General features: G+C 40.5%; 2 protein-coding genes across 4 annotated transcripts; both read left to right on the top strand.

Moving 5' to 3' along the window:
• The first annotated feature begins 314 nt into the window (after positions 1-314).
• LOC140574439 (uncharacterized) lies at positions 315-16295 on the top strand. Its single transcript, XM_072694271.1, has 7 exons — positions 315-359; positions 3232-3312; positions 8557-8672; positions 10278-10407; positions 10802-10832; positions 10946-10996; positions 12433-16295. Exons 1-7 carry the CDS (start codon positions 315-317, stop codon positions 13689-13691), a joined length of 1713 nt encoding a protein of 570 aa, XP_072550372.1. The 3' UTR covers positions 13692-16295.
• An 88-nt stretch (positions 16296-16383) lies between these two features.
• Positions 16384-23647, top strand: LOC140574437 (uncharacterized). 3 transcript variants are annotated; one of them, XM_072694269.1, is made up of 4 exons: positions 16384-16763; positions 19402-21757; positions 22385-22446; positions 23255-23647. In XM_072694269.1, the coding sequence occupies exons 2-4, from the start codon at positions 19459-19461 to the stop codon at positions 23348-23350; spliced, it is 2457 nt and encodes an 818-aa protein (XP_072550370.1). In that variant the 5' UTR covers positions 16384-16763; positions 19402-19458; the 3' UTR covers positions 23351-23647. The 3 variants fall into 3 exon arrangements, with proteins under 3 accessions (XP_072550370.1, XP_072550371.1, XP_072550369.1); XM_072694270.1 differs by lacking the exon at positions 16384-16763 and having other exon boundaries at positions 19004-20709; positions 20797-21757; XM_072694268.1 differs by lacking the exon at positions 16384-16763 and having other exon boundaries at positions 19004-21757.
• The last annotated feature ends 3440 nt before the right edge of the window (positions 23648-27087 follow it).

A 27087-nucleotide genomic window follows, 5' to 3' on the forward strand; every position in this document is an offset into this window, starting at 1 on the left:
GTTTAGTTATTTACCTCCATCTCTTATACTGTTACAAAATAAAGTAAAATAAACCATATTTATAAAAATATGAAGGTTTTCAGTGGGTGTCCTAACTTTTTCACATGACTGTTGTTGCAATGTTGCATTGCTAAAACCAATAGGAGCTTGACTTTTGTTCATGCTTGCCTCTGTGGTACATACTTAGATTTGATATATCTCTGAACTTTAAGGTACACACCTTCCTCAGTTCTACCACTGCTACACTTATAAGAATGTCTCATAAATATACCATGCTGACCGAACCGGTCTCATTTGGTCATTGCAGGGTGGGGATGGACGAGGCAGAGAAGTATCAGCAGAGGCTGCAGGCCATCGCAGTAAGTAGCTGAACCAATCTCAGCTCCCCTCTCTTACACATGTAGTGAATAATTCAGTGTTGGTATGTAAAAGAGCTACTACTGCTTTATGTTGTAAAAGAGCTTCTGGGCCCAGTCAAAGGGAAATTATGGTGTGGGGTTCAGTTTGTGCCACGCCGACCTTTTAAAGGCTTGAAAGAAAGTAAGACAGAGAAAGAGAGAGATGTACACTATGTGTCCAAATGTGTGTGATCCATTGTAGTATGTGCACCGTAAACATGCATACCTTTTAACTCCTGTAGCGGGACACCAGTGTAGTCCAGCTTGGTCGCGTGGGAAATAAATTTTGTGCAGCAACTCAAGATGCAATCATAGAGACCATTCATTCACAGCTGTTAAAAGAATGTGTTTTTGGTTGGGGAATTGGTGATTCAGTCTGCTGATCAGTTGGATCGGGTGCATTAGGGCATGGAAAACTACTAAACGTGGTGCACATGTTGACTCTGGGACCAAAGCAGTGAAACGTTAGCTTTGGACGGTAAAGAAAATGAAAACAGAAAATAAAATGAAACAGAAAAATGGGGAAATGAAAGTGACAGGGATGCTGGAAGACTGCCAAACAGACATGACAAGCAAAGCTCAACGCAAACAAGAGAGGCGAAGATCAGATGCCCTGCTGCCATCTCTGCAGTTTAAACCCGGTTTCTTTGAAAAACGACGCTAACGCCACACTTCCCTAACAGAGCCTGAATCAGGTTAGAGCTGTTAATTCAATTCAGCCATGAGATTAGACCTCTGTGTTCAGCTAATCCAATAAGAGGCACGGGTGGCACAGAAGAGGGACTCCACTGAGCTATTTCGAGTCCAAAAGCTGTAGGCTGCAACGGGCTTCTGGTTTGTTTAGCATTATCAAGCTTATGTAGAAAAATTTCAATGGAAAATGGAGATTTGTGGGTAGTGGGTAAAGAAGCATTATTTGTAGCATACAATGGGATTGAATAGTACACCCCTCGAGACTAGCCAGGATAAAGAGCTTAGATTTCATCAGTACACTCCAGAGTCTTTATTGATCTCCAATATTTTAGCAGCTGGGACCCTTTTTTTTAGCAATCTTTTGGCGAGCCACCAACCATGCAACGCGCAGCTTGATTTAGGGTGTGTCATTGTGTCTTTGCAATCGTAACGACAGGAAAAGTATGCCCTGCGCATCTCGAAAAGGCAGGTACTAAGTCTCTTAATTAGTCGTGGGTGTGTTTTGGGCAAAACGAGCAATAAACCAATCGGCATGTCACTTAGCATTCCCTTTAAGAGCAAGATGCAGTCTGACTTTGGCGGATTTCAGTGGCGTGAAGCAGGGGTGTATGTGCACTGGGCCCGCGCCTGTGTTGATAAACGCCTGACTGTTGACGTCCACCTAGGTTGTTTTCAGTCAGTGGCGTACCTGTGTTTTCTTTTTTCAGACATTTACCTGAACACATCTCATTCACAAGCACCGCTGCTATTTAAACAGGCCTGAAAATAGGCTGTTGGTGTGGTGTAAGATAGCAATGAGCTCGCATGGTGTTAGATAGGGCCCCTAGAGTGCCTGAGCTTCGGGCCAGTGTGGTCACTATGTTATTACTTATTTCAGACCAGGTTTCAGATCAAGACATCTGACATCAGCATTTTATAAATACATCTGCACAGTGCACAGCTTATAGCCAAGTAAACGCTAGCCTGAATGGAATTGCTAGCATCGTATTCCATGGGAGAGTAATAGCAGATGAAGGAAGTTTGCATATCTAACCTGTAGCTAATCTGATCTGTCTCTTAGATCCAATCCGTATGTTTCTAGTTGTATATAAATGGTGTTGGATGAGGCACACTGCTAACACACTGCTGTCCAAAAGCTTGGAATTACTGTTTGAAAGTTAAGAGCATGGGTGGTGCAACACCTCCAAAAGCTGTGAATTAAATACTTTTCTGGAAAAAAAGTGATTTGGAGGGTTTTTTAGCATAAACAAATATAATTATAGTATAAATGTAACCTGTAAAAAAAAACATATCGAGCTATTTCTATAATTGGAAATAATAATGTGAGCACATTTCCACAGTAATTAACAGAAAAGTAGATGATGTGATAATTAACAGAGCTGTATAATATTGAAAGTGCAGTTATAATATACACAAGGCAAAGCAAGGATAAAGAATTAAGAACATGGAATTAAACAAAATGACATAGGAGCTTAAAATTGGACAAAATAATTATAATTATAATTGGAAAATCTGGACTATGAAAAACACTAAGATCAGATAAATAATACATTGTGGTTTGGTGTGTTTGTGTGTTTAACCATCCAATGCTCTTTCAAAGGCCGGTATTTACAGTTACCATCCAACACTTAGTATATCCAATCATTCCCTCAAGCCAAGATAAAAGTGTTGTGGCTTTTCTCAAGTATAGAGGCGCCTCGAGGAGACATTCAGCTTCGTCATGCATGGCACAGATACTTTTGGCCTTTAAGTCTGTGGCAAACCTCAGTGAAATCCAGAAGACCCACCAAATTACTCCCCAGAGGCGCAATTCTGCTGGCAGCCTTAGGGTCCGGTTTATGAACAAGCAGCTGCTGATTTAAAACAAAAAAATCATTATCACTATAAGTAGATTATAATATTGGTTATCATTCCAATCATTTGGAGGTGATGGTAGTGCGCGAATCAAGTAGCCACTCCCCACTCTCCCATGAGAATTCTTATCCTGTGCGAAACCCAGACGTTACATATGAATTACAGATGCCCGGTGCTAAAAAGACATTACTCCACCTCCCTCATCGGGTCAAGTGCAATTGAATAGGAAGACAAGAAACCCTAACTTCTGTATCTCACTTTCATTCTCCTCTCACTCTCATTTTAGGAGAAGAGGCGAGCACAGGAGGAGGAAGACAGAGTGAGAAGGGAGACAGAGGAAGAGTGGCTGAAGCTTGCACAGCGCAAGGTCAGATCCTGTCTCCTCATGCATACACGAACACACACACAGTGAAAATAGCTAAGATGAGAGGGGCTTTAATGCTTTAGATCCCTGCAATGAACATTACAAATGGGGGGGGGGGGGGTGGCTTTGCCTGTCTTACCAGCATACTAGCAGTTCTCTCTGAGAGTTTTCTTGGTCTTCCAGATCTCATCTCGACCTCCACCCTAAACTGCCCTTTTCTGCTGAAAATGCTTAAATTGTCTTCCGATAACCTTCCCCTGGCTTGTGGCCAATGGTCACTTTTGTTTTTCAGATCTTTAAACAGTTGCATTGAGGAGCCCATGGTTGCTGAGTGTTAGTAAGATTTAAAGTGTCACAGAGTAAAAAATAATGCTTGAGAATTTGATCTGTCTGACAGTTCCTTATTACAAAGTGGGGGCATGCCTCAGGCCAGATTTCTTGATCAAAGTCTGAGACCTTGTCAAAGAAATTGGAGCCTTTTCAACGCTTCGGGTACAGCTCTTTATATTTGAGTTATGAACCCTGATGCGTTTTTTGTAATTACAGAGCAGACGTTATCATTTTAATTTTTCATCATTGTCATGATCATGAATCATGAGTTTCATTTTTATGAGGTCTGCCTGCTTGTGCTGTTTGTCCCTTTAACACTTCAACTCACTGGTTACAGACCAAGGATCAAGCAGCATGAAATCTATCCATGTGTGATGAGCATTCCTCTTACATCATTCTCAGCTGTTCTTTACTGTTATTGCTACATTATCTAAGAGTCATGGATACAGTCATGGGCGATTTAATGCATAGGCTTACCTGGACTTAAGACTTAAGCTTAGAGGTTAGAGTACTTTGGGGTCTACGATAGGCTGTTTTTTTGTTTGTTTCTTTTTAATAAGATGTACTTATTGACCCTTTACCCACCCAACACACACCAGTGATTATCTGTGACTGTTGATTGGCCAGATGTACTAACAAGGTGAGCTCTGATGCTGTCTAGTGGCTGTCAGACACAATCAGACTTGTTTTATGGTCTTTTAATAAATGTATTCATTGAGTAATTGCTCCTGTAGCCGTGTTACTCAATGGACCAATTTACAACCAACAACAACAAAAAAAGAGGCAGGCTTGGTTTTTGTGGGATCAGCTACAGGGATGATTCATGGGCAGTATTTAATAACTTTGTAAGCTATGTGTGGTGGTGATTAACTGGCCTGTGGGAAAGAGTTTTTGAGATTATTACAGGTTATATTTAGTCAGTAATTTAGGTTAATAGGTTATTTGTCAGAGTAACTTTAAAACCATATGTGACCTTCAACAGCTTTCTGTGGGCCGGTTGTGGGTTTAATATAATGCAGTATCATCAGCTGCCAGTCAATGCTGAACATCGTTGATGAGTTTTTGACTGCAGTGTGGTCCAGTGTTACATTAAGGGCCCTATTTTAGTGATCTTTTGATGAGCCGTCAATTGTGCATCGTGCAGCTTGATTTAGGGAGTGTCTGTGTGTCAGGCACGTGCCTGTGTTGACAATTCACTGCCAAGTTAACAATTCATGTCTGACTGTTGACGTCTGCCAAGGTTGTGTTCATTCAGTGGTGCACCTGTGGTTTCCGTTGCCAAGAGAGCAATATGCCAGAAATTTACATGAACACATCTCATTTCGAGACCACCACACTCATCAGTGTAGATATATTCACAAGCACCATTGCTATGTAAACGATGCAGGCGGAAGGCGTGAAAATAGACTGTTGGCGGGGTGTAAGATAGCAATGAGCATCATGACGTGCCTTGTGCAGATTGTAAGATAGGGCCCTTAGGGCTGTAAAGAATATCAATACACTTCAGTGTCACGTGTATATTATTCTTGCAATACAGCATTTTACTGTAATTTTTAATTAATAGTTTATATGCAAATATTGGTGGCAGACAGTGGTTCATATTGTGTTGTGTTTAAACCCAGGCTGCTAGATAGCAGTGTTGTACCTGGCCTTCAGATCCCACTGTTCTGATTACATAAAAAGTTAACTTTTCTTTTACCCAGATTTTATATAAATTAGGGTGTGTTTTTTATATTGTGGCAGCTTCACTGAAATTTTTCATAAAAACTTATTATACTTAGTATATTGGATCATATATGATATGTATCTTGATACATAACTTATCACCAGTTTCTTGCCAATGCACTGCCCTACCTATTATGACTTCTTGTAGTCTGGTTCTGGGTTTAAATTATTGCAGTAAAATACATTTATATATTTTCATTTAAAACATACATGTACATCAGATCGGATCAGTTCTGTAGTATATTTGTTTTCTTATGATACTAATTTGAGGTTGTTTAATGGAATGTGTTAATTGCAAATGCTATAGGATGAGCATCAGGGCATTGATGAGAGGGTTGTGGGTTTGATGCCACTTTTGGGCCCTTGAGCAAGGCCCTTAACCTCTCTGCTCCCCGGGCACCGCAGCAATGGCTGCCCACCGCTCCGGGCAAGTGTGCTCGCTAGTGTGACTGTGTATGTTGACTGAACGGATAGATTAAAGGCCAATTAATTACCAATTAATAACAAAGAGTGCTAGTAGAATGGAATATCCAGCACCACTGGGAAATCTGACCCTAAGTCAACTTTGATGGCCATCTAGTTCATGTTTGTCCACTTTGTCATGATGGCCATTGCAACACTCTGGCCTACGCAAATGGCATATTTGCTGCTGCTGCTGCTGTTTTTGAAATGAGAGGGAAATAGACAGATTAGAGACTGCTCCACTGAATGAAACAACAAACGAGTCAGAGTCACACTCAGCTTCACCCTCAGCAGCCTGGAGCCTTGGAGTCTACTAGCTGTCATCCTCATGCAGGATTCTACTTCAACTCATCTCGTTGACTGTCTTGTGGTGTCTCCTTGATTCAACAAGCGGAGTCAAGCAGTGCTACTTTCTGTGTCGCCCTCAGATACCCCCCACAAAACAGGGTTGAGGACAAACAGAATTCATGTAATATCATAATGCACATAAAATACATAACTGTAATCCATTATAGACTCTAAATATGTGTATTAGCTCATAAATATTCCAATAAGGCAGTGTAAATTATTACATAAAGTGGGATCATTTCATTCAAATAATTTAAGGAATAAAAAATGACTTTTATTTACTTAAAATATGTAATATTGATTTGGAGGTGGAACAATACATTTCTTTTCCAGTACTTAAACTGATGCTAGCTTTCAAATGAGCTCATTTTAATTCTAACTTAAGATGAGCATCTAAAATTAGCCTATCATACTTAAACTACTGAAACTCTTTACTACCCCTCAGGCAAAAAATAAAAACCATATAGTGTTGGTGGTTGATGTTCCAGGCTAGATTTTTGCAGGGTTGGATTCATTCTTTTTTTGGCAATTTCCAATCTAACATTTTCTGCTGATATCAGCCCAATAATAATATTACCTATTAATACCAATATTGCACCTCAAAATTGTAAACTTGAATCGTTTACATTTACTTCTTAAAGATGGGAAACCGATTGGCTCACATTTTCTAAGTTACATATTTTATACACAATTTCAATTAAAGTTTAACTTAATTGAACTGCTAATTCTTACATACCATAGTACATAAATTCTGAATTTACAATGTAAACATAATATTGACCTATTCTGCACCGGAGACCTAACAGTGTTTCGTTGTACTGTACAAGCTTTAGTAAAATTGAACTGAACTGAATTGAAATGTAATATATTACATTACAAAATATTAAATATTTTATAAATATTATATTTCTATGTCAATTTTGCTAGAGAGTTGCTAATATTTGCTATTTAGTTATATTTCCTTTTTTTAAAAAAGGTAAATGTTCCAAAATATGTCAGCTTGAAAAAACATTGTGCTAAAATTAATATGGTATTAGTATTTGAATTTATATTTATAACTGTATATTCTGTTAATCCTATGATGCATGCATGTCACAGGAGCATCCGTGCTGTCACTGCACGGTTCTGCAATAGCTTTGTCCCACAAGCAGTCATAATTTTAAACTCACAGAGACTGAACTAAATCCCCCACGCCCACAACCCATAGCATTTTAATCTGTCTGCATCCTATTCATCTTATTTACACATTCCACACTTCACTACCTCAGTACCTGCTGTTTCATGTGCGTTGTATGCTGTCTGCATATAACGTCACAGCTTGTTACATTTCTATGCACCTTCTATGCATTTTATTACCAATACCTACCCATTAAATATCAATGCACCTTACACGTATTACCTCTACTCCGAATTTAGCCAGTTTAATGTATTTATTGTACTGTCTTGCACACTGCACTTTCTGCAGTCTGTCCTGTACTGTTTTTGTTTTAGTTTTGTTCCATGTGGCACCCTTGTTCTGGGAAAAAACGTCATTTCATTTCACTGTGTATTTGTACAGAGCTGAAATGACAATAAAAGCCTCTTGACTTGACTTGAGTTGACTTGCCTAGACTTGATGTAAGGTTGTCAATGTTTGAAAAGTACTGACATTTTTACGATGTATTCAAATAAAGCATATTGTGACATAGTTTATCACACAGTGATATCATATCATCATAGTCACGATGTAGTTGAACTACTGAACTAGAAGGCACCCATTTCTGTTTCGCTGCGTAGATTTACACAGAAATACAACTCAAATTGAAGCGAACTGAAACAAAAATACACAATTAAATACAGTAATTTGTTACCGACTACAGAAGGCCACCTTTCGCACAAAACACTCATACACTGATATAATATTCAGTGGTTTTACTGCAGTAATGCTGGGTTAACTTTTAATTTTCTTGAAATTGTCTTTACAGATTTCAAACTGAGCCCATATGATTTTTTTTCTCAATATAAGTTTTTTGGAAAAATGAATGCCTTTATTACAGCAGTATAGACCGAAACGTGTGAAGACATCTGTCTGGATGATTTGTGGATTGTATTCTCATGGCCAGCAGCACAAAATAAAGCTGTCTGTGTGTGTCTGTGGAGCCATGAAGGCAGGGCCTGCGAGCACTACGAGCCTGATTGTTTTCTGTCGTTATTAAGTGCCCATTTTGTATGCAAAACAACAGCCAGATGGCGCGTGGATAGGGACTCCCAGACACCAGAGCAGTTCTGAACGACTTTTTGTTTTTTTATGCACTGAGCTGGCAGACTGATAAAGGGAATAAACATTAGGGCGTGTTATGTGCTCTATCTTTCTCCCTCACTCTTTCTGTCTCTCTCTGATAGAGGAAGTCTCTGAGAGACCAGTGGCTTATGGAGCCGATGCCCAGCAGTGCCGAGGCTTCTGGGACAGGGACTGCACCATGGCCTCCAACTTCGAAAACAGAGGAGAGCGCAAAAGAGTGAGACAGAATCCTCTTAATACAGTACAGTACATAACCTGTATGGTTTGATATAGCGTTGCTGTCCAGCAAAAACCTTGTGTCACCATTTTTGCATCTGGCTGTTGTTCTTTACATTGTGTCAAAGATTTTATGATGAATGGACCAAAAGTAATGCTTCAAATACGAGTTTCCCGCATGCCAGCAATGATACAATAGGGCTATCCTAACTAAGACTTTTCTTAGTTGACCAAAAGGTCTCATTTTTGGAATTCAGCGTAAACGTCCGACAATATTGGACCAAAACTTGACCAGAACTACTTTAATTATGAACTTTCTACTGTAAATGTGAACTTTCATTTACTTTGTTATGGAGAGTGTTTGTTTTTATTTGGCTGGCTACAATTTGGCATACACCCACTCATACAGGGCTCCCGAGTGGTGCAACCATCTAAACATTGAGAGACTGTCATTGAGATTGCCTATTCAGTTCTTGGTGATGCCACAGCCATCTGTTGCTGGGAGTCCCGTTGAGCATAATTGGCCTTGCTCTCTCTCAGCTTTCCAGTGTCATTTTGGAAAAGATGTGGTTTGCTGGTTTCATAAGACTCGGAAGGAGCACATTCTAGCCTTCTAGACCTAGAAAGTTCTAAATTGGGAACAAAACACCCATACACGGATGTATTAGTCAGGGTAACTTTCCAGTTTCTTGAAATTTATCTTTAAAAATTTTAAACTGAGCCCATATTTATTTGTGTTTTTGCTATTCAGTATTTGATGCACAGAAACATTGCATTCATAAAGGGGCCTATATGTAAAATTTCCTTCTTTTCTGGAAATAAGAATTAGATTTTCTATGTAAAGACAATTAAAGTTTCAAAGCTTCCTGTCTATGAATGGCCGGGTTTGAATTCACTGTTTGTGTGACATCACCAACACATCCAAAAGACTTAATTCAGTTCAACAGATTAGATTGTATTCAGCTGTTCAGTCTACAGCAGTTTAGCTCCGCCCTTTCACATGATAAGCAGTTATAAGGAGTTTTTCAGGCTGCTTTTGGAATGAGACACAAAAAACAGGACAGCCAATCAAAACAGGAATCACTTACATATTTTAGCGTTCAAGGGTCCAACAAAAATGCCATATAATTAGCTTGTACAGTTTTTTAAAAAGGGTCAAGCACAAATTCCAAGAATTTGGAGCTGTTGAGTCTGTATACATATAAAGGGCTCATATCCTACATTCTTCTCATTAGGTACATTTAAGAAGTTGACCTCAGACCGAAAACGGAAAAATCATTATGATTGTTTTAGGTATATTTAAGAAGTTGACCTCAGACAGAAAACGAAAAAATGAGAAGAATGTAAGATAACTCAATAGCTCCAAGTCATTCTTACATAATACAAGTATCTTACAAATAAGTATGTTGACTGTTAATCAAATCCAACCAAGAGTGGTAAGGCTGATTAGGTGACTTCTATGGAGCCCTGAGACATATGACCTATATACTCTACTGTATCTAACCACTGTCTGTGTTTCTGAGTCTTAGCAATACTTCATCACATGTATTAACAGTTGCTGTAAATGTGTGTGCATGTGTATTCCTGTGTGTGCCTGAACTCAAAGCACACAAAAAGAGATAAAGGAAGAAGGTGATAAAACAACAAACATGAGCGATGAACAGCCATCACAAATTTCGGAAATGACGGAAAATGAGCCCTCAAGTCTTTCGGAAAACACAGAGAACGCATCACAGGTAAGTGGAAAATCCCTGCGTTAATCCATCAGTAAATCATTCATTTAAATTTCTGAACTTCTTGCCTCTGGTAGTTCACTAGCACCCCCTAAGGGAACTGCAGCCTGACCGCTCAGTTTACTGCTGTGTTGACACAGAGCAAATGTGACATTACGTAATAAATATTTAATATCACACATATACACTCACTGACACATTCACCGTCAGCTTCCAGTTGAAAGCTACTTGGTCGATTGTCCACCGTCACCCCAAAATTAGTCTGAGAATTAAATATTCTTTACTATGCACTGCTTACAATTTAGGTAGATGATGGGAGCAAGGCCATTGTAATTACATTTCACTAATTACATTTTCCTATTCTCCCTTTCCCCCTTCTATCTGTCTGTTTGTGTAGGCAAACCCAAGAGAGGAGGAGGAGGAGGAGGGTTAGTAGTGTCCCATATGTTCAGATCTCTTAATTTCTCCACAATTTGCCACATCATGTCCTCTTGTTTGTTGGTGCAATTAAATTTTTTGTTTATTCTTTTTTTTTTTGCAGAAGTGTTAAACCCTGAAGTTCTCCTTCAGAATGGACAGCTGGAAAGATCAGGTAACACAGTGGATGTGCTATTTTTGCAGTGAAATGCACATATAAAATGATCTAGCCATTCAAGTATAAAGGAAAGAAAGGAAGGAAGAGGGATATCTGAAGACAGGTCAGCTCACCTTTCAGATGGATTATAGCAAATGTAATCTCCAGAGGAACCCCTGCTTATGTTGTCCTCTGTGCCTGCGTGTGCCCATTGTTCCACCTCTAATCTGAGACAATAACATACATTTACATTTACATTTACGGCATTTAGCAGACGCTCTTATCCAGAGCGACTTACAAAGTGCTTTGCTATTTACCCAAGAAAAGCCTTAGCTAGTTAGAATAGACTAATACAAATAACATATGGTGCCCTCTTAATCATTTGACAGAATGGGTGGCCTATTGGTAAAAGCAGTGAAGTACAATGCTGATGTTTTCAGAGTGTAGAATTTGACTTTGTGCTGAGGCTAAAGTAGGGTTACTGCAGTATTGCCTGGAGGGCATTCTGCATGGTTTGCTAACATTAACCCTTGTCGCTAAGGCTAGACAAATACAGCAGGCCCTTGCTTGGTGTGGGATTTTGGTACGGATGGCCTTTAAATGACATTAGATAGTTAGTTATCTTTACCCTAGACAGCCGACTAGAACATGCCAGATAGCTAACAGATAGATAAGCTACTTGGGAAGCAATGGATACATGTTCTACAGGAAAATGAACAGATTGACAGTATTAGCTTTGCATAGAGGATAAAATGGATAAAAGTATTGGGACACTTGCTCATTTATTGTTTCTTTCAAATCAAGAGAATTGAAAATAGAGCTTATCCTGCTTTTGGAGTTACTTTCTCTACTGTCCAGGGAAGGCTTTCTTCTAGATTTAGGAGCATTGCTGTGAAGATTTGATTGCATTCAGTGACAATAAAAGCATTAGTGAGGCCAGGATGCTGGATGATGACTCCCCAACTCATCTCTATCATGAAGTTCCTTTGCTCCACAGTTCAGCGCTGGCGGGCTTTATACCTGTCTAGCTTGCGCTTGGCATTGCTTATGGTGCCAATAGGTTCATGATAGGATTATCTAGTCAATGCCTGGCAATACCTCTCTAGAGGGACTAGACCAGCTGTGTGTGTACATTTGCGTGTCTGTAAACGCTTAAAGTAGCTAAATGCATTTATTAGAAGGGGTGTCTAGAAACATTTGGACATATAGTGTATGTTGGCAGCCTGACAAACATAAATTAAAAAATTGTTCCCAATGTTTAGCACTCTAAGCTAAGCTATGCTAAGCGTTTTCCACAGTTCTTGAAGCCATTTGTTTATAAATATATTAATTCAATCTATACACAAGTTTCAGTATTTAGTAAAATTTCCAATCAGTGAGGTCCATATTATACACTAGCATTTATTCACTATTAGCAGTAGTTACTAAATTAGAATCTCACTCTGTCATTGTAGTGCTTGGAGTTCTGGAAATTAAGGTGGAGAGAGACCTAAAAACTGGTGCCACCACCATTAAGTCCATGGCTCCAAAACCAGCAGCAGCACTGGAGGGTACAGGAGAAGCTGTGTTTGATGATGGGCGGCGAACAGTGCATGCTGTGGGAGGCGTTGAGGACAACCAACATTCAGAGAAGGACCTGAGCCAGATTCTTAATGCCATTTCTGAGGTGGGCATGCAGACCATACTGGGTAGTGTGGCCATCACCTGTAATGAAGAACTAGGAGGTGAGAAGGAGAGAAAAGCAGAAACAGGAGATCCAGAGGTCAAGCAGACATCAGAACTAACTCATGATGCATTACAGCAAGACGACACATCAGATTCTTTAGCTGTCTGCAAAACAGAAGCAGAAGAACCAGGAGTGAATGAAAGGAGAGATGGTGTGGATAGAGAGGAGAAGCTGGATGGGGAGGCTAAAGTGCAGGAAGAGGATTGGGAGATGGTGAACTGTAGGCCAGAAGAAGGCCTGGACCCAGTGGTGCTGAGCTTCCTGGGCTTCACTCAAGTTCAGGCAGGCTCAGGGCTGGGTTTTGCAGCAGAAGGAGCAGTCCTAAAGGTGGAAGACGTCTTAATTGCTGGTGAAGAAGATGTAGAAATGGGCCTGTCTGGGGAGCTGGGTCCTGTTACAGTTGAGAACCAATCTGAACGAGAAGAGTCTCCAAAATGTGAAGAGTCAGCTGCATCCAGTGCCTCTTGCCCAGAAGAAATCCCTCCCGAGGGCACATTACAGGCCGTTCCTTTTGCAGGTACAGGAGCAGGTACAGGTATATCTGTGGCATTGCAGGAGATGAACAATGTCTCAGATATAATGGATTCTAAAGAATCGACAGAAGACTCAACAGAAGCCCAACAAAGTCTGCCCTGTATTTCAAGTGATACAAGAGAAGTTATCAAGGAAGATATCAAAGATGTTCTTGAAGATTCTGCAGAAGCTGAGGAACAAGGTGCACATATCGCCAGAACTGTTGTTGAGGTAAAAGCAGCGGAGGAAATGGAAATAAAACATGGTTCAAATCTTGAAGATGAGGTCTTCGAAGATATTCCTTTAGATGGCAATAAAGAAACATCTCAGACTGTGAGACAGAGGGCAACAGTGGCACAGAGCATTGAGGAAGAACCAGAAATCCAGGCTCTGGTGTCTCCAAGTGTAGCTCCAAACAGAGCAGGAGGAGAAGCAGCAAAACGCAAGACTTGCCAGTGTTGCACTGTCATGTGAGCGAGCAATCTGGCATTTTTTTCTTTATATCCTCGATCTGTTTCTATCAGGCAACTTCATTTGCGTTGCTGCTTATGCCACGTTTGTCCCGTATACATTACTAGCTCAATTGGAAAACAAATATCTGAGTAGCCATGCAAACCATATGTGTGCCTTAGCAGATTGGTTACCCGTTGCAATTGCAAATCATGGATGCCCCCTGCTGGGCACATTGTAGTATTGACATATAAACTGTCATTTGTAAACACACCAAGGAGATGTACAGTTTTATGACACAAAATTGATTGTTTTGGCTCATGGGTGAGCTGTTTTCATTAGAGTGAACATTCAGAAAAATAGACAGCACACACTAGACATCTCTCATGTTGAGGTGGAGAATGCCATAAGCAATACAGGACAGTATGCTTACCATTTTTGTCATTGTGTATATCGTCTCTGTCCAATGAAAAACATGTATTTTAACTGTGAATGGAAGTGGATATAAAATTATATAATTTATAGCAGTCCTATTGGTCTTTTTATTCGTGCACAGAAACAGCTACAGGGTTCAAACCATGGAGAAAATTCAAAATGGATAAAAATGAAGATGCATGTTTTTCATTGGACAGCAGCAATCTGCAATACTCAGCCATCAAGAGCTGATCTGTACATTTGCTTTTAATATAATATGTACAGCACTGTGCAAAAGCTTTGGGCACCTAAACTAACTGTAAAGCTTTTATCTGGGCCATGTTTGCAGTTACATTAATACAGTAACAAGTAAAAACTTTCTTGTATTAGAAAAAGTCACCAATATCATTAAAGCTACTTAGAGAAACAAAAAATCGTGATTGGATCAAGATGTCTCCTCAGCGTCACCAGCAGAAGCACACCGGAGTTAACTTAATAAAGTACTGATTAGCCAAACCAGCAACTGGATCATAACTACAAAGTAACTGGTTAAGCAGACACACTGACATGCAGCCAGACCCAAAAGGTTCGGGACAGTGACAGAGATCAGACAGATTTAGTCATTTTGTGACCAGAAAGTGTAGACTTTAGATTTAATATAACTTCAGATTTAGGTCAAGGGGTTACCAACAATTAGGGATGATGTATGGGAGGGGGTTAGGATGATTTCTAAAGGCCTGTGACTGACAGGAGACCTCAAATTGTATTACTACAAATTGTATTCGGCAGAGTTGCTAGTTGTGGGGCTCCGTGTAGTACCTGGTCTTTTCATCGGGCCCAAAATCCCTGGCAATTCCCCTGACAACAGTATTGTCAAGTCAAGTCAAATTTATTTGTCTAGCCCTTTTTACATCTGTTGTTGTCACAAACCAGCTTTACACAATCAGTAATTAGTAAAAGACAGAAAAAAAAACATAAAAAGACATGGAAAATCTAAGACCCCCAGTGAGCAAGCCAACTGCGACAGTGGCAAGGAAAAACTCCCTCAGAGCTGGAGGAAGAAACCAATACTCACAGGGGGGACCCATCTATCCTCCTCTGGTCAGAACTATTGATAAATTATTGATAAAAGTTACCAAACCATAAATATAATAATCATGGTTTAGTTTAACTTAATATAGTCATAGTAGTGATGGTCAGAGTAATGCAAGTAATGATGGTTAATAGTGGTGATATTAATAGTGGCAGATATTTAAGAGTTCATTTAGGTTTTAACATGATCATTAGACAGGTAGCAATAATATTGCAATATTAACTATTTAGGAATACCAGCTGTTTTTACATACCCCCAACATTTCACAACTTAGTAACTGGACAAATGAACAAAATTATAGATATAAGATAAGATAAGATAAGATAAGATAATCCTTTATTAGTCCCGCAGTGGGGAAATTCACAGTGTAGCAGCAGAAAGGGATAGCAGGACACTCAGTTACAAAAAATTTGGATAAATAATTTACACTATATACACAATATAAATAAGAATTAAAAAAGCAATACACAATATTATTTACAGTAAAAGACTCTTAATTGCACATGGGGATGGGATATTGCACATAGTATTCCCTGAACATGAACGTGTGTGTGTAGTTAAGTGTAGTTAAGTGTGTGTGTATGTGGTCCGTTGGGAGCAGTGTTGGTTGTGCAGTCTGACGGCAGCAGGAAGGAAGGACCTGCGATACCGCTCCTTCACACACTTGGGGTGAAGCAGATATAATTTACGAGGGAACAGGCCACACTTGGCAATGACACTGCTTTTTAGGTCATTGTCCAAATACTTTTGAGACTGTGTAAAAATAGCAGTAATTGCCAGTCTACACTTCAATCACATCTTTAACTGCTTCATTTCGAGGGCAGTGTTACAAAAATTAGGTCACTGTCCAAAAACGTATGGACCACACAGAAAATCACCACTTGATGTATTAATATTATTTGTGGTCGTTTTTTTTGGCACATACCCTAAATGTTTGCACAGTGCTATACTACTAGTATATTCAGCCCAACTCATTTGACTGCTGTAGTCCCTAAATGGCTAATCATTAGTTTTCAAAAATAGTATTAATATAAGTACTAGTAATATTAATCTGAGCAGACATGACTAACACACTGTTTGAATGTTGAACCATGAAAGTAATAAACTGGTTTCCAGTGTAATATTGTTTTCATTATTTATTTTTGGAAATTTCTTACAAATATTTCACTGCTAAAAAAATACATTGCAAAACTCCATGACCTGCTATGGATAATGAAACACCTACCTAACCTCTACAGGAATGATTTACCCATGTGGGGGGAAAATATCTGTAAATACATGAAGTCTTAATTTAAGGTCACCAGGAGCCAATCCTTCATTTTCTAACAGCATGGCTGCAGCTGTCCGTGTTAATCACTACAGTGCCATCAGGCAGCATGCACGCTCAGCTGTGCAGTATTAGTCACCTGTGCCCTAACTGACCGCGTCAGCTGTGCTGTTGCCATGGAGATGGCCCAGGTCACACTGCAAGTAGGGGATGATGCTTACTGCAGGAAGGAGTGGGGCGGAGACATAGAGATGGTAACACCGCCCTTCTCCAATCCCAGAGCAGCCTTGACATTGGCACTCATGCTCCTCTCCTCAGACAGGTAAGCCACTGAAATCTCTTTTCCATTTCTGATTCTTCCCGTTTCTCGGGTGCATGTGAGTGTGGGCATCCAGTAGCTACTCCAATGACATATGACTCATTTTTGTAGTTAGAAGAGGAAGCCTTGAACGTAGGTAACAGAATGGCCATTAAATGAACTTTAAGCATCACTATAAATAACTATAATAACAAATAACTGTAGGGCCAGTATCTGGCATAGTTTGGTGATTCCCATGCTTAAACACACCTGCTAATGAATGAGTTGATTGCGTTCAAACACAAAAGCATTAGTGAGGTCATGTACCAATATTGTTCGGTATGTTCGGTATGATCGGTTCTGGATCACAAATGCCACTCTAACTCATCCAGGCTTTAAGTAGAGCTCCACCACTCCTGAGAACCCCAACCACTGCTCCACAGGCCACTGCTGTGGGGCTTTATATGCCCCTGCTGACCTTAGGCTCATGTCGGACTACTCTAGGAGAATCCATTCTATCGGCAGGGCTTTTCAATGGAGGTTATTCAAGTGATGTGTGCCCAATTGAATGCCTGTGTCAACAATGTGTGCCCCTTTTCGTTTCCCCCCCTTCTACCGCATGTGATGCGAATGACAATAAAGTCTCCCTTATCCTTATCCTTCAAATAGCAGCATTTTGGTCTGGATACTTTTGGAAACATTGTGGATTATTATCCTACATATAAATGTAATTTTATATAGGTTAAATTTCCCAAATGCCCAAAGTTTGTGGACACCCCTTCTAATGAATGCATTCAGCTACTTCACAGTGCACTCATTGTTGACAGAGACATGCAAATGTGCACCTATACAGAGCTTGTCTAGTCCCTGCCAATAGAATAGGACTCCCTATAACAGATAAACATGAACCTATTGGCACCATGGTGATTATCCAACATCCTGACCTTGCAAAATGCAATCAAATCCTCACAGCAATGTCCCAAAATTTAGCAGAAATCCTGCCTTTTACTATGGAGACTGTTACTCTGACAAAAGGCATTGCTTTTTTATTACCCCTGATTGTAAAAGAAACAGTGAAGGAGCAGGTGTCCCAAAACCTTTGTCCATATAGTGTAGGTTGCTATTGTAGATTGCCCAAACTTGGACTTGATAGCATTTAATAAAATGTTTAAAAGTAATGATTTATTTGCCCATGAAATAAAATGTGTTATTAGAACCTGATGAAAATCCTGTTGAAGTGCCAGAGATGTATTGCATGCTGGAAACAGGTCATACTAATCCAATAAAGCAAGAGGATATAATCTATTGCTTAAATGCTGCTCTAATCAGTTTCGATTATAATAGCAGTGCAGGTCTTCAAGCAAGGACTAGCTATGCAATATAAGACAGACTCATGAGTCAATGCTGAGGTGCTTTATGGTCGGTAAATTGTACATATGCACCTATTTTCTGAGAATGAGCCAATAAAACCTAAGATCAGTGTAGTAGTGTTGTTTCTGAGCTGCAGAATCCTTCCTTAGTTTGCTGGTAAATTCAAAGACACCAGTAGCTAAGTTGAGGATTTCAAACCACTTGCAAAACAAAAAGTATGTACCACCCTGTTATCATTCCTCTCCTTTGTGGGAGGTGAAATGGCCTTCTTTTTTTATTTACGTATTTCTTTCCAGTAAATAATATAACTGCAAAAGTACGATCAGGGTAAATCAACAGGCATGAAAGCATGTTATCACTCGAAAATGCCACCCATTCAAAAATGACCCTGAGACATACTAGCCTGAGAAATCCTTTCAGTACCATAAGACTAACACTCTTTAGTAAATGTGTATAAATATGATAAAATATTGTGAAATCGCAGAAACGCAGACATTGGAGAGGTGACATAACACCACACACAGCGAGAGCAGTAAGCTGATTATAGTACCTCTCTCAGGTCAGCAGTAAATTCAAGGTCACCTAGCAGGACAAGCTAAAAACAAATAAACAACAACGACAAACAACAAAAAATGTCGTCCAAGTGGCACAACATGTGCACAATTACACCAAACAGCCATAACATTAGCACCACCTTCCTAATATTGAGTAGATCCCCTTTGTGCCAGCGCAACAGATCTGACTGTTCGAGGCATGGACTCCACAAGACCTCTGAAGGTGTCCTGTGGTATCTGGCACCGAGACGTTAGCAGCAGTTTTGAGGTGGGGCCTTCAAGGATCACAGTCAGTTCACTGGTTGTCCTTTCTTGGACCACTTTTGGTAGATACACCGAAGAATCCCACAAGACCTGCTAAATGTTTTGGAGATGCTCTTATCCAGTCGTCTAGCCATCACAATCTGGGTCTTGTTAGAGTGGCTCTTTGAACGCATCACCTTCAACATCTGACTGTTCACTTGCTGCCTAATATATCCCACCCCTTGACAGATGTCACTCTAGAGGACATCAATGTTTTTCACTTCACCTGTTAGTGGTGCTAATTTTATGGCTTATTGTTGTATGTATATAGCCAACCATCCTATTTACAAACCCAATGGAGGTGCTTGCTGTTGTCTATAAGGGTGTGTCGATTGGAGAATTGGATAGCACAGTGGACTTTTTTTTTAAGATTTTCTTTTTTATAAAAGTAAGCATAACAAAAAGTGTGACATCATTTTGTTAATTTTCTGCAGCTGTGCTAACTGCTGTCAATACACCAATACACCGTCAACATAGCTACAGGTACATACATGGCGGCTGAGACAACACATCACACTACTCGTGCAGTACAACTCCATGAATGCCTCACCGGTTCCCTTGCGGACGCAACGTCCACAGCTCCCAACACCGAAAACATTCATTTGTCCGGGGAGTTAAAAAACTCTGAAGCCCACGAAGATGAGCAAGTGAAGCCAGAGGACAAATCCGAAACATATATCAGTACTGCAGACAGCACAGTGCGTTCACCAGAAGCACCTGGGCTCTCACGCAGAGAGCTGATTGCTATACCAAGTGAGCTGAACAAGGAGGAAAAACACAAGCAGGTTGCATTAGAAGAGTCTAAAGGGGTCCCCATACTGCAAGAAGATCCAAATGAGGAAGATCAAGATGCTGTTTCATACCCAGAGGAGCATAAGACACAGCCTACAGATACTAGTGCTCAGCTTGAAGGTGCTAGCCCTACAAAAGAGGGAGACAATAATATTCCCATAGAAGAACATGGTGGGGAAATTGTCACCATTGAGGATGACAATGCAAGGCAAGAGGAAAAGGTTAATGAGTCCTCACAGAAAGAGGAAACCATCATTGCCCAAAGAGTAGAGGAGAGCAGTGCTGCGTTAGCAAAAGAGGACTTTAATATCACTCATCAGGAAACCAATTTCAGTGCTGCCTCTGAATCTGATGTTGACGTGAACCCAAAGGGGAAGGAAGACCATGTAAGCCACAGTGGAGATGGAACTGTCAGTATTATAAAGGACTCAGCTGTGTGTCTTGCTGCAGATGAAGTGCATGAAGTAGACACTAAGGAACTGAAAGATCCATGTGACCCTCATCAAAAACATCATTTGTCTAAAACACAGCCTGTGGAACCTAAAACAATCTTCAAATACAGTAGATCTTCAAATACAGCAGATATTGGTTTTCCGGTGCTTCAAAGTAAAGCCGATATATCCAGTTTTCATCCAAAGGGTGCACTTGCAGAAAACATCCATCAGGGGGAGCTGTTGCTTTATCGGCTACACCTTGTGCAGCAGAATCAAGAACTCCAACAGGTGTCAGATGGTCCATCAGCATCAAACACAGTAGCCATAGTGATGGCCAATGATACAGTGAAGAGTGTGACCATGATGCCAGGTACAGAGGGGGAGAATGATGAACAAAAGGAGGGAGACTTGCCTTGTAGAGTGGAGACCACACAAAAGAAGGAAAACCAAACAGAAGCAGTGGACACTTCTTCAGCAGGTATCGAAGAACACAGGCAGGCCAAAATGGAGAAAGAGGTAAGTGACGATGAACCTAGTGATAGAGGGCTGTCTAATGACTTCTTCCCAGGTGGAATTCATGAACTTCATTCGTTTAACTCTCAGAACACCAGGCCTCTGGAGGAGACCCCCATACAGAGGGAGATCAGACAAGGTTTAGAAAGGGAGAACAGCTTGCGTCGATCCAGGGGCCTTGACAACTGGGCTGACAAATCCTTGGAACTGGTGGAAATCCCAGTGAAGAGGTCCTTGGAGGTTCCAGATTCGTCCTCTTGTACAGACTTGGCTTTTAATGCTGACAAACGGCTTGCCAAGAGAAAAATGCTACAGGATATAAATCAGGAGGCGATGAAGGAGCAAGCCGTGAAGAAACTGGGAAAGGTTCCTGGGATCTATGACAAGGGTTATGCACGAGAAATAAAGGAAAGAAAGATGCTATTTGAGGCCTTCCACCAGTGCAGGAAGGTGGATGCACAGGGCTCTTCCAGGGGCAGGAAACTGTTTTCTTCCTCATTCACTGCCAAGAATGCTGAAACCCTTGGTGAGCAAGGAGAAAGCTTGCCATTTGCATGCAAGTTTGGACGTACCCGCAGTTTAGAAATCTTCACAAATGACCTTTTTAAAGACTCTAGTGCTCCATTACCTGGTTGTGAGTCTGGCCAAAACGACACTGACAGTCACAAAGAATGTCAAATGAAAGATTTAGAGGGTGATGCCACCTCTCATGATGATGCATCCTTGCATGAAACCCAGTCAAAATCACTACGCCAGGCTCTTAGCCTGAGTTCCCTGGACTTGGATTCTGGGATAATGCCTTCAGTACAAGACAATTATAAGGAGGATGAGGCAAGTTCAGTCCTAAAAGGAAGGAATCCATTCTTTCAGCTCCGTCCATCTATGTCTCTGAGACCCGATGTGGAGAAGGAGATCCAGGAGGCCATGGAAAGGGAGCAAGAACTAAGAAGACTGAGGAGTCACCTCTATGGTGACCAAGGGGACAGACAAGAAGTCCAACTGGAAGGAAATACACAGTCCTCTTGTCCAGAATCCACTTCCACACTGTCAGGTAATGGTAATTTTAAATTTGTATGTCTGTATGTAATGCTCTACAGAAGAATACACTAATAGAGGGTTCACCACCAGTTGTAGGCCACAGCATTATGAACAGAAAAGGTGGAGTTTTTTGTTTTTTTGGTTCTACCTGGTAGAATTACAATGTGAACCAATGATCCGATCATAAAAACGGATTAATGAACATCATTAATCCAATCCGAATAATCTTAAATTATTCGCTAACATCTTAAATGAGTAACAGGGTGGAGAGTCCATGCATGGAATTAGCAAATAAACAGCACATGGTGAGTTAGCAACCATGCTAATGGCATGATTTACCTAAATGTAAGCTTTTGTAGTGAATACTGTACTTTTAGTCAACAATCTGAGTAAAAAGGGTGTGATCTACTTTTTCACTACCTCTGTTAACAATTTAGTTAGATCCTATGAGATCCTAATTCCTGGGTTTATTGTTTAATTTCATTCTGTTGTGTTGGTTCAGCTGCTGGACATTCTGGACAGTGACAGTATACTGTATATACCCTGCTTGTTTGCCCATTCCCAGTTATTACAGTTTTTTTGTAGTGTATTTTTGTGTTTGTATATTTAAGTCTTTTTCCCTTCTATTTTATCCATGTAGATCATGTACACAGAGGCAAGCTGACACTTATCTGGCCCCCGCCTTGCTCTAAAGTTATAGAGGTGAGTCATTTTTCAGTACATCACGACAGCTCAGTTGTCTTATCAAAGCTTCCGCTATGAGAATTTTAAATGAATCAGTCCAGACGCAATGTTTACAGTGGCTTTATAAAGGGTGTTGTCAGCGAAATCACTTCTGTCTTGTTAATTGAGTGTTTTGTTTAAACAGCAAGAGCAAGGGTAAAGTACAGCCTCCACAACGAAACTCATTAGCTCTCAAAACCATGATTCAGTTATCCTTGTTTAACTCCATAAGAGGAAAATCCTATCTGGACCAGGAACCCTTGTTTCTGACCTGGGTTACAACAATGTCTATTGGTGTGCATTTTCATATTCATATTCTGTAGAACATCTTCATTCATGGCAATGACACATGACCACCAATCATATATTATTGCATAACATTAAAAACACCTGCGTAAAATTGTGTAAGTCCCCCTTCTGGCATAGACTCCACAAGATCTCTGAAGGTGTCCTGTGGTATCTGGTACCATGATGTTAGCAGCAGATCCTTTCAGTCCAGTCCAGATGGGCGGGCCTTCACTCCTCATATGCATCAGTGAGCATTGGGAGCCTATGGCTCACCCACCAACACCTGCTGACCAGTCAACTAGCCATCACAGTTTGGTTCTTGTCAGAGTCACTCAGATCTTTACGCTTGACCATTTTTACTGCTTCCAACACATGAACTTAAAAAGCTGACAGGTCACTTGCTGCCTAATATGTAGATCCCACCCCTTGACAGTTGCCATTGTAACGAGATCAATCAATGTTATTTACTTCACCTCTATGCATATTTCTGTTCTTTAAGGAGCCTGGCCCTCAGAAGCCAATTGGACAGAGACCTACACTGTGGCACTACTGGGAAACAGGCATGGTGACCAGTTCATGCAGTGAGAAAGACTAAGAAAATGGCAGCAGTTCCATGGCCGTTGGCCCTTTTAGAAACCATCAATTCAGATGCTTCTCTGAAGAGCTTAAATCACCAAAGAATAAAGCGCACTTTGTTTGTTTACCACTGGGACCACACTCTACTGGACACAGATGCCAAAGAGGAAAGAAAAGGGCAGAGTTGCATAGTGCTGAAGGTACTTTGTAGCTTCCACAAGAATTTAAAGCTCCTTCAAGGTTTACTTGACATTATTGACAACAGTATAACAAGTCACAGGCTGGAGCTTATGCTGGAGTTGATATATATATATATATATATATATATATATATATATATATATATATATAGATATATAGATATAGATATAGATATATAGATATCGATATATTTATATTTAAATATGGCATCATCACAGTGCTTCATCTGAAGATAAATGGGATAAACTATGCCTCTGTTATTATTTACTATTTTTGCCCATCAACCCTGGGCAGTGTCTTTTTCTTCACTTATTGGTTGGGGGGCTTACTGGAATTAAAGAACTGTGGTAAGTGAGACAGAAAATAAACACTATGTGCAGAATTTCTAAGCAAGTTTTTGTACTGGGAACAGACATTTAGTGGTTGGGAGAGTACAACATCTGGAGTAAAAGAATTTGTTGAGTTTTTGTTTTAATGAACTTTAACAGATTTTAAAACTTATGATGCACACCAGTGACAGATTCTGGGAACAGAAGCGCCACCTTTGATATTCACTCACATCCTTCGTTTGTCTTTTATGTAGATTTTTTAATCAAGTACTGCAAGAAAAAGCTTGGATACACTACCACCATGCCTAATTACTCACCTATAAAGCATTAAGCATGTAGAACCTAGAATCTTCCTTTAGCTTACAACTAATGTATGCTCTTCATGTGTTATACAGATGAATGTAAATTGATATGAGATACAGACACAACTAAAGGCAACATGTTTGCTTTGTTGGTGAAATCGATACCCACTCAACATGTAGTGCAATAAGCTTAATTAACTCTGAATGTCCGGGATAGTCTGCAGCCACATCAAAAGAAGCTCCACAGGCCATGCCCTGTCTGCCACATGTCTGGGAGAAGGACTGGATATCTTTCAGGGCCAGAAAAGAAGGGCATCTACATTAAGTTACCACTGATATGCACAATGTGTATATTGCTGCAGTTCAATGAAAACCATGTATCTCCATTGTTGCATGTCTGCTTTTAGTTTCCTCCAAGGTTAGCAAGGGTAGCTGCTCTGTACACTGTGTGAATAGTTCTGGATGAATAGACCAATAGAAATGCTCTAAATTACTTGGAATAAACTCCTATTTTTCTACCTATTATACATTGACCTCCATTCAAAGTTAAGGACATTTCTACCTTCTCCTGTAAAGTCACCATTTTGGAGATACATGTTTTATTAATTGTGTATAATTCTGTGATGATTATACCCTATATGGACAAAAGTATTGAGACACACCTCCTAGAATTCATAGAATTCAGGTGTTTTACCCAGTCCCATTGCCACAATTGTATAAAACCAAGCATCTAGCCATGCAATCTGTCTTTACAAACACTTTGAAAGAAATCATAGGTCATTCTGAAGAGCTCACTGAATTCCTACATGATACTGTAATAGGACACCTCCGTTCTGTCTTGACAGCACAGCCAAAGTCACTCTGCCTGTGGGTCATTGGTGCTGAAGATGTAACAGTCATCTTCAATCCCTTCAACAGCAGCTGGAGCCCTAGCATTACCTGCAGAGCCTCCCACTGACTGAAACCCAGAAAAAAGTCTTTAAAGTCTGATGAGGTTCACAGCAGCATACCATCAGCCACTGCGAGTAATCCATCCACAATATCACAAACACAACGTCATGTATGTTTGATTGCTGCGGTTACTTGCAGGAAAGGACATCAAGGTCTAACTGTGACTGTGCCACTGCTCCGACTAGGCACCAGAGGACACACTTGGCGTAAATCCCAGAGAACAACGTAGCATGGCAGTATGCAATGAAAATGCTGAGGTAGCCCTGAGTCTAGATGGGATTCCTGGATGGTCTGCTGCTCCAATCTTGGTCTTGCTTTAACAAAAGAGGTTGCCTGTGGAAATAGAGGTAAACCACCAGTCAACAGACAGAGAACAGTGTGGATGGTTAGTTGATGATGCAGAATGATGAGGTCATGCTCAACCAGAGCACTATAGAAGGGGGCGAAAAAGTGATTGTAGATGCATCTCAAGCTCAGGAAACAGGTGCAAGTCTTGATCAAATCACGTTGGAAAATGTGAAAAAGATTACAGCTTGCACTGTACCTAAAGGGGAGGTTGTTGGGAAATACAGCAAGCAGTGATTTCAAGATAAGAGCATTGATTTGAGATCCCAGGAAGCCAAATTAATGGGCCGTTTGCTCACCAAAGTATTCGTTAATCTCCTCCAGAAGGTGTCTCTGATTAGTCTTAGTGAAAGGTTTGAGTCCACCCCAGCTGGCTCTCCATGTTTGCCTCGGGTGGGCCGGCTGAGGAGCATCATGTAGCGTGTATGAATCTGTGATGACGCCATGTCTGTGAAGGCTGTTGATGACTGGTTCTCTGGGAATAATTGGAATCCCATTAACCTCTGGCGCAGGATCCTTTATACCAGATTGACCGCCTCAGCTGAGGACAGCATGCCTTAGAGTGCCTCTTCTTCACATATATTGGAGCCTTTTCTTGGATAAGATGCACATGTAGTTTTTGGGCGCCAGACAAAGGCTTGTGGTGAAAGTGAAGGTCCTTATTCGCTTCTAGAAGCGGATGCTCTAAAGTGGCTCAAGTCAGTACCACAGGACCCCCAGCCATTGTTTGACCAATAACTCTCCCCAGCAAGTCAGCTCCACCAAATGACTTTGCCTCATATTTCTTACCTAGAAATTTGTCTGTTGTTTCTTCTGCAGTCTCAGCCTCGAGAAGAACCAGCAGGGCTATGTTGCAGAGACATTGGGTAGTTCTTTCCACTGGCCCCTTACTAAAAACCTCCCATTCATTTTTCCACTCATTGTCCAAATGATGATGGTTCTTCTTTGTTCTTAGGATTCTCAGCAAGTCGCAGGAGACAGAGAGAGTGATGGAGGCTCTGCATAATGATTTGCCAGCTTCCGTTACATTGTCCTTTATTTTTGCTTTACTAAGAAAATGCCCATATGACTGTATGACATATGTATGATGGAGTCACTGAAGGGCAGTAAAGAATTCCTGACATTTCAAGAACACATTACCATACAGAATTCCAACAGAGGTCTGTTGCTGTCAAGCTCCTTTAATAAATACAGGTATCATAGCTACATTAATTATTATTATTGTTATTGTACCTTTCTCTGCATTCTTATGTTTCACCAGTAAGAGGCACTAGCTACCTAGAACATGCTGAGGAACACTTGCATACTGTAGCCCTTGAAAGTCAGAGCAAGGGCAGTATGAATGTGAGGCGTTGTCAACGAATAATGAAGAAGGGCTGTCTTATGTAACCCTTGTCAAGTGGTGGGTGAGTCATATGCGTCACATCTGGAGAGAGAACATTTTCATATTTGATCAGTCCTCTCTTACGCACATCTAACAGTTTAAAATTAGCAGCCTTCCCTCATCAGCCCCCAAAACTGAGTCATCTTGCCGCTTGGAGCCAACTTCCCCTCATTTATAGGGTTATCGTGTGGTGACCCTAATGAGCACATCTAGAGCCCCTAAGCCAATGTGTTTAGGAGTCTAC

The sequence above is a fragment of the Salminus brasiliensis genome, chromosome 12 (assembly GCF_030463535.1).
Source record: "Salminus brasiliensis chromosome 12, fSalBra1.hap2, whole genome shotgun sequence".
Classification (NCBI taxonomy): Eukaryota; Metazoa; Chordata; class Actinopteri; order Characiformes; family Bryconidae; genus Salminus; species Salminus brasiliensis.